The 18,667-nt window shown below is 38.1% G+C and overlaps 1 protein-coding gene across 1 annotated transcript; it reads left to right on the top strand.

Annotated features, from left to right (window-relative positions):
- Positions 1 to 6,531: 6,531 nt before the first annotated feature.
- Positions 6,532 to 7,509, top strand: LOC135270245 (olfactory receptor 51H1-like). Its single transcript, XM_064365613.1, has one exon. The coding sequence runs from the start codon at positions 6,532 to 6,534 to the stop codon at positions 7,507 to 7,509; it is 978 nt and encodes a 325-aa protein (XP_064221683.1).
- The last annotated feature ends 11,158 nt before the right edge of the window (positions 7,510 to 18,667 follow it).

The following is an 18,667-nucleotide window of genomic DNA, read 5'->3' as shown; positions in this document are numbered from 1 at the left end:
CTCTGACTTACTCTTCTTCTATCAGCAGGAAAAAAGTATCCCTCTTTTTCTTTTTCCTCAAGTGATGAAGCTTGCCTGGATAATCACCTTTATTTTATATAACATGACATAATAATAAGTGTAAACCTTGGTGGAAGTATTTTAAAATCTGTCTACCACGTTCCCCTAACCAGACTGACAAAATGTAAAAGCATAAAGTATTAATATTAGAAGTAAAAGAGGGAATAGCTTTATAGAGATATTTATTTAACAGATTTATTAATCAAACAGATTTATTAAACAGATAGCAATACTACAAACAATTGTATGTCCCCAGATTCAGCAAGTTAAATAAAAAGGACCAATTCCATTACTTTTAATGGCAAAAACCGCAATTACTTTTGCACCAACCTATTATTATTGCGACAAAGTGTTGCTCTGTCACTCAGGCTGCAGTGCAGTGAGTGGTGCAATTTCAACTCACTGCAATCTCTGGCTTCTGGGTTCAAGCAATTCTCGTACCTCAGTCTCCCGAGTAGCTGGGATTATAGGTGTGCACCACCACCATTAGCCTGGCTAATTTTTTTGTATTTTTAGTAGAGATGGGGTTTTACCATGTTGGCCAGGCTGGTCTCGAACTTCTGACCTCAGGTGATCTGCCAGCCTCAGCCTCCCAAAGTGCTGGGATTACAGGCTTGAGCTACCACGCCTGGCCCCATAATGTTATTTTTATACCAAAAGAATAGAAAGACATTTCATGAAAACATACACACACACACACACACACACACACACACACACACACACGCACACACATACACATCCATACAGGTCAATATCACAAAAGTTTACATGGCTAGTTGTATTGTACTACTAACTGAGTTATAAAATTCAAGAAATAGCCATTTAAGGTATAGGGGGAAGGCATAAAGGTACTTTTTAAAGTTATGGACATGTTGATTTGGGGAAATTCTTGTGATACAGAGAGGACGATGACAAGCAGACAGAAACATGTAACTGCCTGAAATTCAAGACAAACGTTATTATCAGAGATACAGATTCGGGAAAAATCTGCTTTGATGTGGGAGTTAACAATACATGTATGTAAATACAATTGCCAAAGGAGAGGGTAGGATAAGAATAGCTAGTGGTCAAGTAGGAAATGGAGTTAAAAGACACTAGAAATAGAATGGGGTTTCTACTGAATCTAAGAAAAGCGAATTTACTTAAATGCTGGAAAGGTAAGGATGGGCGGGAACATATTTCAGTAAGTAGAGGGGACTAAGTGAAAGAGATTAGATCTAATCACAAAAATTTTGAATGAGTAACGTTTTTCTATAGAAAGTGATGGGATAAAGACTGAGTTGAGGATTTCAAATATGTGGTGAATATTAGGCATTGATTTTAATGGGAATAAGGTAAGTATCTAACCAAAGAAAATCAAATTAATAAGCTAAAGATAGATGCTCTAAATTTGCAGGGCCATAAAATTTAATGTATTGCATAATCAGCATCTTCTAGCCATTTTCAATTTTCAAGATGTTAAAAAAAGATGTAGTAACATTTGTTCAATTTTATAATTGTGCTAGCAATGTATGATCAAAAGCTAAGATTTAAAAAAATCAGATTCCATGTAAGATACAAATGATCCATCTGGATAAGTAATAAAACATTGGCTGAGCAGCTAAAATAAAATCAGAGTGATTCAATTCCTTAGATCCCCTATGTGTCAATATAGAAGAAAAATATGAATAAGGGCATAACTGGGTTGCAAGGAGAAACATTTATTATGAACAGTGGAATATAGAGGTTATGACATCGCAAGTAGAGAAGTTCCATGTTAATTAGTTCAAACAGTATTGAAACAGTGATTATGTGATGTAGATATAAATTTTGTGTTACAGAACTCAACATTTTGAGAGACTATCATGTTAAAAGAATGATCTGCATTAATATTACATTACTCTGGGGCTATTGTGTAGATGAATGATAAATGAATAAGAGAGCTTGGAATGTAAGCCTCATTCTATTTGAGCATGTCTTCCTTACCTAGCCATGGTGACCTTCAAGATCCAGGAAGTCCAGAACACACCTCCGGCATTGAGAAGCCACTGCTCTGTTATTTCTATCCTAAGTAATTGCTACAATCGAATTCTTAGAATTACATCTAGAATCTGGGCCATTTCTCAATGTCCTCTTTTCTTTGCTGAACAATGAGGATGAGAGTAACATATCCACTTCATATGAGGATTACATGTGTGTTTATGAGGATTTATGTGTGTTATAATGATTGAAGTATAAAATGAATGTGATAAATATGACTGCTAAAGTGCATAATTAATGTAGAATGTTATTATTGCTATTATTATTGCTGCCGTTATTATTCATAAAGCAGGTAGGAGTGGTAGCATCTGAAAGTAAATGTAATGTTGTGGAATATTCATTGTCTCTTGATTGATTGTGTCATTGATTCATGGTTCCCTGAAGGACTTTTTACCTTCCTTTTACACAGGGCATGACTTATGACTAAGTTGATATTGAAGGTTGAAAAAAAGCAAATAAAATAGCAGAAATATTCATTTATTAGGAAGCCATTTCAACTATAGAATCATTTTGAATGGGAAAATCATGGAGTAACTTTTCCTTGAACTTTTTTTGTTAGTTTTCCTATGTTTTGAGAAAAATAAAAGTAACTATCATTTATTTAGGTCACTGAAACAGTGAAATGGTTAAGATGTCTCTGAGAGACTGTGATTGAGCAGTAACCAGCCCTGAACTTCCCAATGACCCCACCTCCGCACACATACATTTCTCAAATGTCCTCAATATTATCTTCTTTCCCAGACATGAGACTCTAAAGAGTGATCTGAGCCCTAGAGAAACCTCCTTGGTCTTTGAAGGCTCTGGAGAATAACCCTGTTTGTGGAAATGTGAAACTCTCTATGGCACAGTAATGGGAGTAATACCAGAGCAGCTCAGGACATAAAAGCCCTCATGGAGTAATGACAGTGGTTTTGCCAGGCAAACCTCAGGCTGCTTAAGAATTATTTTCTAGTTGAGGCTTCTCTCAGCAACCAGGTGAGTTTGGGGATAAAACTAGAAGGTAAGATTGGTCAGTCCACAGGACATGTTCTGATATCATTACTGAAGTCTCTAACTGGCTCCCAAGTACTTCTTTCCATTTCTCCTTATCTTCCTTGTTCTTCATTCCTCTACCCAAGTAGAGACAAGTCCTGTGCCTTGCCTTCTTTCCCACTCACATCTGCTTTAAAAGAAAGATATAAAGTCACAACTTATTTATCCTAAGGGTGTACAGATGACTCTTTTCTAAGAGGTGGATAGAAATCAGATCCTGTACCGTGAATGCATTGCCTTTGGAGGTAGGAAGCTCTCAGTGATTGAAATAAATGTAGGCAGAAGGTAAGTGTCAGGTATAGAATATGGCATGCATGTTTCTTGATTGGTTAGGTATTGGGTCTTTTAAAAAAATCCTTTTATCTAGAACCTGGAATAATTATAGTAAAGGAATGTTCCCCCTAAAGAAAGAAATTTGTGGCTCTACTCTCAGGTGAAAGATGATTACAATTAATCTCTATTTCAAGAGGGCTTTTATTTTTGTTTCTTAAGGCCCACCCTGCCCATCTGACATACTAGCATAATGAAGAATAAATTCTTCTTTTAAGGTCAGTCTCAAGCTTATACTATTATCCACAATGTCCTAGAATGCCTGGAAACCTGAAAGTTTTTCTAACACTTAGAGCAAATGAAAGGGTTTCTTTTTGTTTGTTTGCTACTACTCACATGGTAAAGAGATTTTATAATTTATTTAATTTGACACCTGCTCTTTCAATCTAGTATCTATAATGAGGCCACATAAGTTGTGGGAGCCTAGGGAGCAGATACAGAACACTTACATGGCCTGTTTTTCCAGAAATGTGGCAGTATGTGCAGTAGAATGACAAGCCAGGAAAAATTTTCAGAGGCAGAACTTGGGGTCCAAGAGCCTTATTTTCATAAGATAGACTTGAACTCCACCTGTTTTCTAGACTTTGGACAATATAGTTAAATAAAAAATCTGAAGACCCATGCAAGACCAAGAGATGCATTTTGCCTTTGTCTTCTCTAATGGAGCACCCAAGCTTCCACTGCACTTAGTGGTAATTTTCCTCAACAAGGCTATGCAGTTCCCTTCACTCCCTACCCCATTTTTCTCTCTTTTTTAAATCTACCAACAGGTTGTTGATCCAGGGCAAGTTATTTTCTTTATCTAGGCTTTAGATTTTCTTTCTTTTTTTAAATATGTATTTTATTCTGTTTTAGGTTTTGGGGTACATGTGAAGAACATGCAGGATTGTTGCATAGGTACATACATGGCAATGTGATTTGCTGCCTTCCTCCCCATCACCTATATCTGGCATTTCTCCTCATGTTATCCCTCCCCAACTCCCCACCCCTCCCATCCCTCCCCTAGTTCCCTTCCACAGACCTCAGTGTGTGATGCTCTCCTCCCTGTGTCCATGTGTTCTCATTGTTCAACACCCGCCTATGAGTGAGAACATGTGGTGTTTGATTTTCTGTTCTTGTGTCAGTTTGCTGAGAATGATGGTTTCCAGGTTGTGAAATAGTTCAATTTCTACCTCTGTTATTCTTTGAATTTTTGTTTTTTCCTTTATTTTTTTCACTCCTTCCATTTTCCCACCTTATTTTCTTCTTTCCTCTCTCATTTTCTCACTTCTCAAAATTTTCCCTCATTCCTCCTATTAAATTGTTTGACAAAATTAATAAGAATTTTCTTTCTCAAAAAATCACTAAGACATGAGATAACCAAAAGAACAGTTATTTGGATGGATGAAAACGTTTATTGGCATTTCATTTAGTTCACAAACTTGAACTAAGTCAGCTGTCTTTCATAAGAGAAATGGAAATAAATTGATATTTTACATAAATAGATAAAATACTCTGGCTATGGTTGGGGAAAACTTGATTAGAAATCTTTCAAAGAGTATTTTTGGAGATGTTAAAAACATTTATAATATGCTTTTTGATTTATCATGAGAATGGGTCACTCAGAAATGTATACGTAGCCTGGAGATGGAATGCTTAATAGTTGTAAAGCAGAGAGTAAATTATTTAAAAAATGCAAGGGCTACAGAATTAGATGTGATTATTTGTGACAGAGGATAATCTCTTAGTTTTCACCTCCACTGCAAAAACTGTGGTCAAAAAATGCACACAAACAAAAATAGAAAACAATAATTCAATATTAATCCTGAATATGAAGAACAAAACTTTTAGTTCAAATTTATCATAATAAAAGAACATATTTTCTTTCTAAGACTTTTAAATTTTAAATCTCACACTGATCCTATGAAGTAGATATTGTGATTGCCCACACATTACATATGTAGGGGCTTTACTGAGGAGCAGGGAAAGCTGGGATCTAAATACAGGCTGTGTGGATCTAAAGTCCATACTCTTAACACTACATTGCTTCTTAGTCAACTTGATTCCAATCAATCGATCAAGGTAACTGATGAGAGTCTTAAGGTTAACAGGTTTTCAGTGAGAATATATTCTACTTTTGGCAACCATGTCCAAAGTAGAATGAGCCCATCAAAGGGTCTTTGATAGTTAGTATAGGTACTGGTTCTGGCAATGTGAAGTGCCTTCCAGATCTCCACGGAGGCCTCCATAATCCAAAACATCAGGGTGTAACACGATCATTGTGCCTTAGCAATTAGAAATTGCCAGATAATTCTGATCCTGAAAGAGTCTTCCACTGAGCCCTGGGTTTCTTACTTTCTCTTGGACAGAATGGGTTATTCTAGATAACAATTGCTGTTGTTGCTTTACCAAGTATAATTTACTCCCCCATATTCTAAGATTTCACTAATTTAGCAGTGACAAACATTTTAAATTTTAAATGATTGAAGTGTCTGTGCTTCTTGGGTTGACAATGATTCTGAGGCTCTGAGGAAACAAAGGAGGGGCATGCTTAAAGAGAAGCATAGGTGTGTGCAAGGGGTATTTCCACCCCTGTCCCAGGTACAAGATCTATTGCCTTCATGAAAGCCCTGGACATAAGAAGTGTGATGGATGGGAATGGCATTCTTTGCAGATAATCAAACGATTTATATTTCATATTGACTCTGTTATACTTATAGTGGCTGGGTTATTATGTCCTCAGTTTCTGACTCAATAGCTTATAAGACATCAATTAGAAATGGGGAAAAAAATAACAGGAGAAGCAGAAGATATTTTACTTAATGGGTTGGTGCTACAGTGTCTGCTTTAAGCTGAATATGGCTTACTTATTCTTGGGTGTCATTTTCCCTTAGGTCAGTAGAACTTTACTCAACAGGATGCACCTTGGAGTGATAAGTTTAGGGATTCTGTCTCCTCTTAAACTTTGCTTCCTCTACCCCCTAACATACACATTTACGTGGGGAAAAAAATAGCTCCACTTTCAAGGAATTGAGTCTAATGTATCATTAATCTTTGTCACTGTATTTTTAGGAAACCACTCATCAGGATCCCACAGGTTTCTTTCCCATGGTTACCTCACGTTGGCATCATGCAGATAATAACTACTCCCACTTCCAACACCTTTACTTTGTCTTAACTGGAATTCCAGGGCTTGAGCAAAAGTATTATTGGATGGCATTCCCATTGGGTGCTATATATGTCATTGCCCTCTTTGGCAATAGCATCATAATCTCTACCATCAAATCTGAATCATCTCTACATATCCCTATGTACTACTTTCTGTGCATGCTGGCATTGGCAGACATGGGGCTTGCCCTCTGTACTTTGCCCTCTATGCTAGGAATATTCTGGTTTAACTACAGGTCCATTGCCTTTGATGCCTGTCTTGTTCAGATGTACTTCATCCACACCTTCTCAGCCATTGAGTCTGGGGTGCTGGTGGCAATGGCCTTTGATCGGGTTGTGGCAATCTGGAGCCCTCTCAGGTACAGTGTCATTCTAACCAATGGTGTGGTCTGCAAAACAGGGTTAGTCATCTTGTCAAGGGCAGTCTGTGTTGTCTTCCCTGTGCCTTTCCTCATCAAGAGGCTTCCCTTCTACCGCTCCAACATCCTCTCCCACTCCTTCTGCCTCCATCAAGATGTTATGCACCTTGCCTGTGCCAGCACCCATGTCAACAGTCTCTATGGCCTCATCGCTGTCATCTTCACCAAGGGTTCTGACTCCCTATCCATCCTCCTCTCCTATGTGTTTATACTTCAAACAGTAATGGCTATTGCCTCAAGGGAGGGTCGGCTGAAGGCACTCAACACCTGTGTTTCACACATCTGTGCTGTACTCATCTTCTATGTGCCACTCATTGGGGTGTCTGTCATTCATCGCTTTGGAAAGCACCTGTCACCACTGACTCATGTCCTCATGGCAAATGCCTACCTTCTTGTACCCCCTGTGCTAAACCCCATAGTCTATACTGTGAAGACCAAAGAAATACGAAGAAAGATCATCCAGATATTTGTTCAAACCAAGATTACAGCAGAAGGTTAGAGTCTGTCTGTTTGAGAGAGGAAGAATCTATTCTGTAAAAGCTCAATTATGACTATGAAAAATAAAGATTATTTATTTATTTACATTTTCTGTGTGATTTTAATTTGGCAAAGAAAGATCTCTCTGCTCACAGAGAATACTTTCTTTCCCAGTGCCAAATTGTGCATTGTCTAATATAGAAAGGGTAGTATCTGCAAGAACTATTCAATGTACTGTTCTGTAACCCTACATTTAAGACAGTATATAACAGCTAAAGGCAGAGATTATTACAAATTCCATTTTTAAATAAATCTTTTGAACAGACATAGGCCATAAGTTTTATGGCTTTTAAATTTAACGTCCTTAATTTAATTTAGTATTCTAGTTCAAGAGTTAGGAGTGACCTCCATGGGCTTAGTAGGAAAGAAACAAACTGTACTCATGAAATAATAAGAAAACACCAGGAGCCGGGCGTGGTGGCTCACACCTGTAATCCCAGCACTTTGGGAGGCCGAGGCAGGCGGATCACGAGGTCAAGAGATCGAGACCATCCTGGCCAACATGGTGAAACCCCGTCTCTACTAAAAATACAAAAAATTAGCTGGGCATGGTGGTGTGCGCCTGTAGTCCCAGCTACTCGGGAGGATGAGGCAAGAGAATTGCTTGAACCCGGGAGGCGGAGGTTGCAGTGAGCCAAGGTCACGCCACTGCACTCCAGCCTGGCGCCTGGTGACGGAGTGAGACTGTCTCACACACACACACAAAAAAAAAAAAAAAAAAAAAGAAAACACCAGGGAGGAATATATTATTAAATAAAATATGAATCAGAAAGATGATCAAGCTGAAGAATTAAGAATATAAATGGATACAAGTGAGCAGGGCCACCAACCATGTTGTATAACTTAGGATCAAAAGATTAAGGGTGAGGTTTAGCTCTTCTTAGCAGCAATTTCTTTATTTTGAAAGTGGAAGTAATATTACCTGCCACCCAGCATTTTCATGAAATTAAATTGAATAAAAAATTTAATAGAACTATGCAACTATGAGAATTCAAGAACATTGAATGAAAGATAATAAGAGAACTTCTATTTATAGACTATCCAGTAAATAAAAGACACAGTGCTAGATCCTTTTACATGTCATCTCACTTGAAAATTATGGTGGCCCATGAGGGAGAGTGTTATGCACTGATTCCAGATGAAGATATAGAGATACAAAATAGTTAATTTGTTTGTTGGCCACATCTCAGCTGAACAGACATCTTCTGTACCTTAGACAACAGGTTAAATGGTTTAGGCAAAAAGATGGTAAAGACACTCAGAGTAGGAGCTTAAAGAATCATGATTAGTTTTGTTTGAAGGTAAAATAAGTATAGAAAATGGAAATAACAGAGATGTGTCTACCCTTTGAGCTATCTATATTTGTTTATGTGGTCAAAATGACTTTTTCTGAAGTATTTGTAGTTTGAATGTTGAAACCTAACATACTAGATTCTTTGAGACTTCAGTGTCAGTGTCATTATTTATTACACACATCAGTGACTACTTTAGAAGTTTGAAAGATTAGTTCAGAAAGATTTCCTGCACAAGAAAATAGTATTTCCATTTAAATGCTGCTTTCATGTACATGAGGACTTATTGAACTTCTCTAGATAGGCGCTTAGACAGATTCATAAAATAAATTTTATTATCATTTTCTTAATTGCATGAAAACAAAAGCACATTTCAGACATTTGAAAATAATATAACTATCAAATATTATTTCTATTTTGTTTACTTTGTGGAGACACTTGAGCTCTACCATGTCTGGAAGGACTTAAGTGTGTGCCAACACTATCATAGCTCTGAGTCCGCAGTGGAGCTATTCCTGGTGTTGTTAAGAGACTTGGCCTAGAACTACCTTCTCCAACATGGGGGAAAAGGTCCTAGAATCAGTGTTAGGCAACCAAATTCTCAAGGGATAAACAAGGCTCTTTGAGGATTTTTAGGTCTTGGGTGTTTTCACCTATTTAGGATGCTTGAAAGTTTGGTAATAACATATTCTAAATCATATTCCATGTTTTATAGATAAATAGAAATGTTCTTCACAGCTGCTATCTTTGGTGTCTTAAGTACATAAATACTGGCCTCAGAAACAAGTATAATGGTGAAGAAGATTGTGTTTATTTCTTTATCCTCTTTCTGCCTTCTTCACCTTTCTTTTTAAGGTGAAGATGGTAGCTGCAGTAGTCACAGCATCAGCAGTATAATTGATAGCTACAATACCATCTATTAACTTCAATAACTGATACTTGAGATACTGTATTGTCTCATTTCTCCTAGAATAACTCTATGAGTAAATATATTGAAAGTAAAGGCTTAGATGTCTTAAATCTCTGGGTTTAAGTCCTGACTGTGCTACTTCCTGTCTCACTATACTCCAATATGACCTCTTTTTAATTTAACTATTAAACTTTTTAATGTAACTATTTTAATTTAACTAGAGTCATTGAAACCCTAAGTAAGGTCATACTCTGAGGTACTGAGGCTTAGGGCATCAACACATCAACATATAAATTTGGAGGGGTTGGGAAAGGGGACAATTGTCCAATCAGGACATGCACATTTTATTTTTCAGTTTTGTCAATGACTAAGACCTTCACTACAGTGTTGACATCAACAAGATTCTCTTTGAAATTAGTGGAAGACAGCGCATAGACCTAGCTATTTCCCCTCTACCCAGATTTGATTTCCCTACTTAATGTGGTAGCTCAGCCTACATGGTGGAGAAAATGATGATGAGAGCACTACACTTAGGCAAGTAAGAAGAAATGAGGCAGGCAAAAGCCATCTCATTTTACACATCCACAGATCAAAAGTGAGAAGACTTAATCTTCCACATCAGGCCTGGGAATTCTGGTTCCTGAGGAGACATGGAAGTAACAAAAGATCTTTACTTTAGCTTAGGGGACAGAGTATGAGCAATATGCCCATCCAGGGAGGTCAGTATATTATTATATCCCTCCTCAATAAAGAAAGAGAAATGCAAAAATATTGTGGGATGTTTTGAAAACTCAGATGAGGTTGGTTACCATGAACTCGCAACAGTAACAACCTGATATTTTGTGCTATTATTTCTAGCAGTTGCTTAGTGGTAGAGGGATAGCAAGGTATAACATTTTGAATGGTAGTTGTGATGAAAAAATAGATATCAAGGTTATTTATGTTAGTATGGCTGAAATGATGGACTGTAAGTACTAGATATTACACAAAGGATTTTAAAAGAAAAGAAGATAGAAGGATATATATGTGTACACATATACATGTCATATTTAATTCTTGGTACATAATACCTACATTATATAGGTCTATGTAATATAATAAAGTTAATGTTGTATATCATATGTAAATTGATATGCATATGTAAGTGATTATGTGGAATAACATGGGATGAATAAAATAACTAGAAAGATGGATGCTGTAGTTAAATGGAAATGTGTTCAAAAATTTAGTGATCAAGTATCTCTAAGCTGTGACAAGGTCCATGCCATGTCCATACATGATTGACTAATGTATTGTGCAGATGGAGGTCAACAAAAGTGAGGCTATAAGAACTCTGAGGCTGAGTATGTGACCCAGGTTTCTACATGTATTTATTGAAGTGCTGCAGAATTCTCATGTCAACATCCTGAACAAGCTATTTTTTCCTTGAAACTTCTCTAAACATCCTGTTTGTCCTGCTCTTGGAACCCTACACTTACAGATTGAAGTGACTATAAGTTTATTGTAACCAACCTTTACTGGGACTCTCAATACTTCCCAGAATTCCTTGTACATCCCAATGGAGACTGGGCTTCAGTGCAGGGCTGTGGGTCGGGTTCCCAGTCCTCAAAGCATCCTGCAGAGGTACCAGCTTTGGAAAGACTCAAATGGTGAGGGGCTTCTAGAAGGGCCAGCCAGGAAGATTGATCTTTCTACTACATACTCCTTTTAGCCTACCATTCTCTACTAAACTCGAAAAGCAGTGTGGTTGATCTGAGAAGTACTTTCCATAAGAGCCTAAGTGTCATGTCTGCTTGGAGCCACTGTTCCTTTTGAAAGAGTGGAAGGGTCAGATGAGGAAATTCAGGTCCTACTCAAGAGGTCACATTCTGTTTTGGGTAAAAGTCATTCTAAAAGGAATGAAGAAGAAAGAAAGAAAGTAGAAGGACCTGAACTTAGTTCGGCTTTTATTATACTGAGCATTTTATAAATAGAAGTTAAAAACACCAACAACAGAAAAATAATTTGCAACCAGTGATAAACCTAAAATTCCCATGACCAATGCCATCCATATCTCTAAAATAAAATCTCGAATATTCTCTGTAACCTGGACTCTCTAGCAAGAACAATTGTATTTTAGATTTTGTAGGCTGATATATGAAAATATATCATTAACTTTATGACTGTGATGATCGCAATCCCACCACAAAGACATTAATGTAAGGCTGATAACCTTGGTAGTTTTTGTGTTATTTTTCTCTCTTTAGATGTATGTTGGGTTTTGTATCTTGTGAGGCACATATTCTGAAGTCTGACTGCATTGTACCCTTTTCAAATAAGGGTTTTAAATACTCCTTTATCAAATCTTTTTTTTTTTTTACATCATGAGATTTAAGTAAAATCAAAAAGTGTTGATAAAAAATTAAGTAATATTAGAATACCAAGGACACTATGTAGTGATTGAGACAGAGAAAGCTCTATGTAGGCTTCAGCTGTTCATATTGAGTGAAGAGAGCCTTCCAGTCTCTGAAATTTTCAGAATCGATTATGGCATGATCTCCACTGGAATTCTTTTTACCTGTTTGTATAATGACCCACCCAGATGTGAGTGGCCTTGGAACCATTGCTACCTCAGTAAACTCTGATGCACCAATAGATGCTCCACATCCTCATTAGCTCCACACTCCTTGAATATGAATACTCATATGTATACACACTATGTTCAACCTCACACATCAGGTATGTAGCTGGTCATGTGCCTTCACAAAGCACGCACACTTAGTGACCTTGAACACACAGCATGATGGTAGCACACTAATTATGCATACTGAAAGCAAATGACTATACTTTTATACACAGACATGCTTATTCATACACATACTCACACTCACATGCAAATCCAGTCCCTGATGCATATACCCATCAGATGCACACAATTTACGTGATATATAAGCACACTTTCATATTGCACAAAATATCTCAACTGTAAATATACATATTTGCACTAAAAATACATGCATAGACAAACTCACACTCATGTAATATCAACAACATTTCTTGCACATGTATTCAAATACCCTGCGTTTTCATTTGTGTATATAGGAGAGAGAGGAAATGTAAGGGTTAACACTTCTAGCTTTAGTCTTCATTGTCAGAGGAGGCTGGTATAAATATGAGGCAACAGGCTCAGGGGGAGTGGTAAATCTGATGCTTGGGGGAAGTGAAAGGGCAGACATAGTTCTTCGAATGGGTTCTGGTTGGAGGTCTCGGCCTTAGGCTGAATCCAAGAAACTTTTTAGAACTGCTTATAATCATGCTCTGCTTGGCCAAAGATACAGTAGAACTCAGGGTGAGTGGTTTCCTGTGTGCCTCAGCCATCTCTTCCCTTCCCAAAGAGCAGTAGGACTCACAGAACTCCAAGAAGCAGGAAAGCAAGGAACTGTGCAGAATGGCCTGACTGACTAGGACCTTCGGGTCTAGAGATCTGTGACCGTTGAGCTTCATTCTGAGAATGGGAGAAGACTTGGTGTTCCCACTGTGTCCTCCAAGGTAAGCCTAGAGAGGAAGGAATACTGCCTCCACACAAAAATACTCCATGGAGGAGGTTGGTTCTGAGCCTCACCCTGCTCCAGTATTATTGCTCCAAGTTTTAGTTTCGGATATCTCAAAGTGAGAAAACAGACTCTAAATTTCCCTGAAGCTATTCCTTAGCAGATCTCAGTTTATTTTATCCTTTACCCCTTCACTGGCTTGAGCAACACACTGACAGACGCCTGTATTTATTTCCACATAACGGGTGCAGTAATTGAAGTCCAACAGAGCCTTTGAGTAGTTTCTCCGGACTCAAACTCATTATCACAGATGAAAGCTGAGCTCTACTCTGTGAGAGAAGATGGTTCTTAGAACCAATTTCTTAAACAAAAGCTACACACAAATTTTACAAGTTAATTTTATTTTAGAAAACAGCAAGCATTAATCTGAAGTCCAAAGTGTGATCAGTGTGACTACAATATTTGAAAATCACAAGACAATTTCAGGTCTCAGTATGCATTATGCTTGTAAGAGTTGTAGCCTGTGGAAAAAAAAATAATAAAATAATAGTAGCGTAGGAGAAGAAGGAGAGCTGGGAAAGAAGGGAAATTATATTGTTCATCTTTTCCTACCTTTTAGAGAATGTACATTTCCATTTCTCAAAACAGCAGCAAGCTGGATAACCTGTGCTTCCCATATTTAAAAACCCCACACACTAGACAAAAATGGCCAAGTATTGGTAAGCTCTCTGTCCACTCCACATGACTTGTAGCATTACCTCTGTCTGTGTTAAGTTTGTAAGTCTACGAGAAAAGAAAGACAGGGGAACTTGTATTTTTTATTTTTATTTTTTTAATATGTGAATTCACCCCAAACTTATTTGTAGATTTAATGCAATTCTAATCAGAATCCCAGCAGGACTTTTGTAGATAAGCAGATCCTAAAATTTAAATGAAAAAGTAACATTGAGATTAGAGTCAAAATAATTTTAAAAGGAAAAATAAAATTTGAAGAAATACATTACCAGATTTTAATACTTATTACAAAGCTATAGTCATCTCGACTATAGCAAAAGGAGACATGTGCGGCTCAGTGGAAGAAAATAAAAAGTCTAGAAATCGACCCGTATCAATATGGCTAACTCCTGACAAAGATACAAAAGAAATTCAGCAGAGAAAGGATAGTCTTTCCAACAAATGGTGCTGGAACAATTAGACACCTATCCATATCTTCGTAAACACAAACAAAAACATAAACGTCATACTTTTAAAAAAAGTTAACTCAAAATAGATCATAAATCTAAATGTAACATGTAAAATAATAAAACATTTAGAAGAAAACATAGGAGAATTAGCACCTGGGACTAAACAATGTTTTCTTAGACATGACCAAAAAAAATCACACTTTATTTAAAAAATTTAATTAATTGGACTTCATCAAATTGAAATTTTTGTTCTGTGAAAAACACTGGTAAGTAAACAAAAACACAAGCTGAACTAGGCATGGTGGCTCATGCCTACAGTCTCAGCACTTTGGGAGGCCATGGTGAAAGGATCACTTCAGACCAGGAGTTCAAGAACAGCCCGGCCAATGTAGCAAGACCTCATCGCCACAATTCTGTTTTTTTTTTTTTTTTAAAAAGACAAGCTGCAAACTGGGAGAAAATAGTGCAAAGCACATATCATACAACATATTTGTATTTGTAATATACAAAGGTGTTAAAACCCAGTGGTAATATAACAATCCAATTTTAAGATGAAGATTTGAAGACTCTTCACCAAAGACATACAGATGACAGAAATGCACGTGAAAAGATGTCCACCATCAGCCATTAGGCAAATGCAAATTAAAGCCATGATGAGATATCAGTACACACCTATTAGAATGGCTAAAATAAGAAATGAACAATACCAAATGCTGGTAAAGACGCAGACCAACTGGAATTTCCTTTCTGCTGAATAACAACTTTTTCTTAAAAACACTATATAAAGATGCTTTAAGTGATATTTTGATATTGTGGTTTTAGACAGACACACTTGCCACTTTACTCAATACAAGTGTATAGTCAGAGGACATAGGGAAAAAACTTGAATTGCACAACATATTCGAATCAACCATAAAACGCTTTTCTTGGATGATTAGAAACTTCTAGACTTCCATCTATTGTGTTGACTATTTCCTCATTTTTAAAAGTATTCTTGGATTTAGGCTTTATTTTATCCTTAAGCAGAAGTTGGCAAACTTCTGTAAAAGTTCAAATAGTAAATATTTTCAGGTTTGCAGGACATGGCCCTCTGCTGCACAACTTAACTCTGACCTCGGAGCAGAGCAACTGGAGACAGCAGGTAAGGAAATGGGCATTTCTATTGCGTGCGTTGCAATAAAAGTTTGAAGAACGGACTGCGGGTGGATCCGGCCCACAGGCCGTAGTTTGGCAACCTGGGATTAGAGTAGCAGATGTATGCACTCAGAAGGCAGCAGGCGTGTCTGCCAAGATGATTTAATAGGAACCCCTGCGAGATCAACGCAGAAGGCGGGCGACCCCCGCACCTCCAACCCAGGCACCAGGCCCATCCCACTGGGACCGGCCAGACAGTGTGTGCAGCCCTTGAAGGACAAGCCGAAGCAGGGTGAGGGGCGCCCCACCCGGGAAGCGCAAGGGGTCGGGGAACTGCCCCCCCACCCCGCCCCCAGGCAAGGGAAGCTGAGGGACGGGGCTGCGAGGGAGGGCACACCGCGGCCCAGACACCACTTTTAAGAGTGAAGGCACCAGGTTCCATGGGTCAGCAGAGAGAAGTGGAGAAAGAAAAGGGGGCAAGGGTCCCCATCTCCCAATTTAGTCTTCAGTCACAGGACATCTCTGCTCCTCCGTTGTCCACCAAAAAAGGAAAATTTGAGAAGAGAAATTCGGAGGGCAGAATGAAATGAGGAACGCTGAGAGACATCACCTCATGAGGGCACCCTGGCCTATGAAAAGGCCACTGAGGAGACAGGAAAGTAAAGAAGACAGTGACCGGTTTTTGAAAGGGCTGTAGATTGCGAATAGTTGAAATGTGGTTGAGAGAGACTCACCACCCTCTAAAGAGGACGTAGAAGAGGAGAGTTCTCCATGGAGTCTCATCAGGAGAAGCCAATAAAGACGTCATCCCAGAGAAACCAGCACATGCCCAGAGATACCAGGAGGCCAAGCTGGAGACTGTGCTAGAGGCTGCAGTCCAGTGAAGTAGCAGGGGTCCTGGGTGCAAATTCAGATCTGCCTCTAATTCAGCATGCAGTTGGGCACGCCGTATTCATGTCTCTTCATCATGATAGGACAGCAAACTCTGCTCTCCCCAACTCTGGTGTATGTCCCAATCAATTGTTGTCTAGCACAGGAGGCATGGGTACCACCAGGAGCATTGGATGTGTAGTTGTGCATCCAGACACATTTAACTTATTGCTTGTCCTTGGGTAAATTATGTAACTGAAGTATATTTTTTCTCATTGTAAAGTGAGGATACAGAGGTTTTGTGTGAGTTAGATACAATACAATTTAAAAGCCTGTAGTTCTGTGTCTTGAAACATAGTCATTCCTTCCACAATGAATCAGAGATAATTGTACACTTTGAGAAATTGTACATTTAACCAGCGCCTCTTACGTTGCCTGGGGCAACAATGAGAATGGTCTGAGCATGTTTCTCCAGCTGCCCCTGAGCCTGCACAACTGTGTTCCCACAAGTAGAGGGTGACATATAGGGGGAAAAGGGCAGGTAGAAGGAAATTCTCTGGCTCAAACAGAGCATATAAAGAAGTTTGGGAAGACCAGACCAGACAGAAGGGATAGAACAGACTTCCTGGACCCTACATAACGTGCGGTTTTCAATTTTCACCATACCTTACATAGAAATATTTGTTTTGAGCAAACCTACAGCTATTATCTTAATTGGATGGTCAAGCTTCAGGTTTAGAGCAAAACTTAGGAAGTCTGAGCCCCATTTATCTTATACTGTTATAAGTCTCGGGAAAATTAGAAAGAAGCAAGGCCTATTTGGGATCATGAAGCCCTTTTAAGTAACCATTTGGTCTAGGGAATGAAACATCTGTAAGTTCCCAAAGGCAATTTATTAAGGAGGATTGGAAAGGATAGTCTTCTTGCCTCCTCCTTCGAAGGAGGTAAGAACTAAGGCTTTCAATCAAAATCTGGAACAATTAAGTTTGATTAGTGAAAAGATATTGGGTAGGAACCAAGTGAGCTTTGTGCCATCGATTCTGAGGTAAATAGTGGTCACCATAGGAATCAGAGGGTAGAAGTAACCCAGGTAAAGCAAGTGCAAACCAGAGGGTGGCATTCCTGCAGTATCCACCGGCGGCAGGCCAATCTTTAGAAGGAGAAATGAACATTACTTTTCTTGGACATGACATCAAGTTAGGGTCAATCGGATTTTATCAGAACATTTAGGATATTGTTAATCCAATCATGAGTCTGTTGAATAATGATACTGTTTTGTTACTTTTTCCAGGGATTTTAAAAATTAAACTTACCGCTCTGTACCTAGCACAAAAGTTCTATGCATAGTGTAGGGTTCAGGGCTGAGTTCATGAAAAATTCACCATCTAGGATGGAGGTTGGGAAACTATAGCCTGTAGACCAAATCCTGTTTGGAGGTTATTTTTGTAAGTAAACCTTTATTGGAATTCAGCCGTACGCATTCATTTGTATATTGACTACGGATGCTTTTACACCACCATAGCTAAATTGATATGTTGTGACTAAGACTGTATAGCTCAATATTCCTCAAATTTTTATGATCTGACTTTTTTCAAACAAAACTTTGCTAACCAATAATTTAAGGGGAACCTACACTACAGATAAAACATTGAATTACAGGTATGAATTGATCAGTCTCTTATCTTCCAGCCCAGGACCTTACTATGGCAACTGACCCAAAGCTAACTCAACCTCAATACATAAATTTCTGTGGACATTGAACCATACTGGCTTCCTACCCTGAGAAGTTATTTAAGCAGCTTAACAGATGGATAAATAGGACCTGTTGGAAAAGTTGAAAACATAAGCTGTCAGTTTTAAATAATAGAAGGGAATGAATAACTATGACATTATTTGTCACGATTGTTTTTCCTTAATAGATTTCAAATTCAAGAAAACATTGATTCTTAAAAGACAACTACACTTGCAGCTACCACATTTTGCTTTACCCTATTTTGAATGACATAAATATAAAAAAAGGATAGTATCATTTTATGCTGCGGATTTTATTTATAAAAAACAGTTGAAATTATCACACCTTATTTTTAAACTCAATTGCCCTATTACCCAATTGTCTATCCAGAGGCATATGATTAATAACATTTGTTTTGATTCCCATTTGCAGAGAGTAGATCACATTCCCAACGGAGAACATATTAAC

This window comes from Aotus nancymaae, unplaced genomic scaffold, assembly GCF_030222135.1.
Source record: "Aotus nancymaae isolate 86718 unplaced genomic scaffold, 86718_ANA_hifiasm-v0.15.2.pri h1tg000059l, whole genome shotgun sequence".
NCBI lineage: Eukaryota > Metazoa > Chordata > Mammalia > Primates > Aotidae > Aotus > Aotus nancymaae.
This window is presented reverse-complemented; position numbering and strand designations above follow the sequence as displayed.

What these genes read in the sequence shown, in the direction of transcription:
- LOC135270245 (XM_064365613.1), top strand. Translation starts at nt 6,532, where the DNA reads ATGGTTACCTCACGTTGGCATCATGCAGATAATAACTACTCCCACTTC.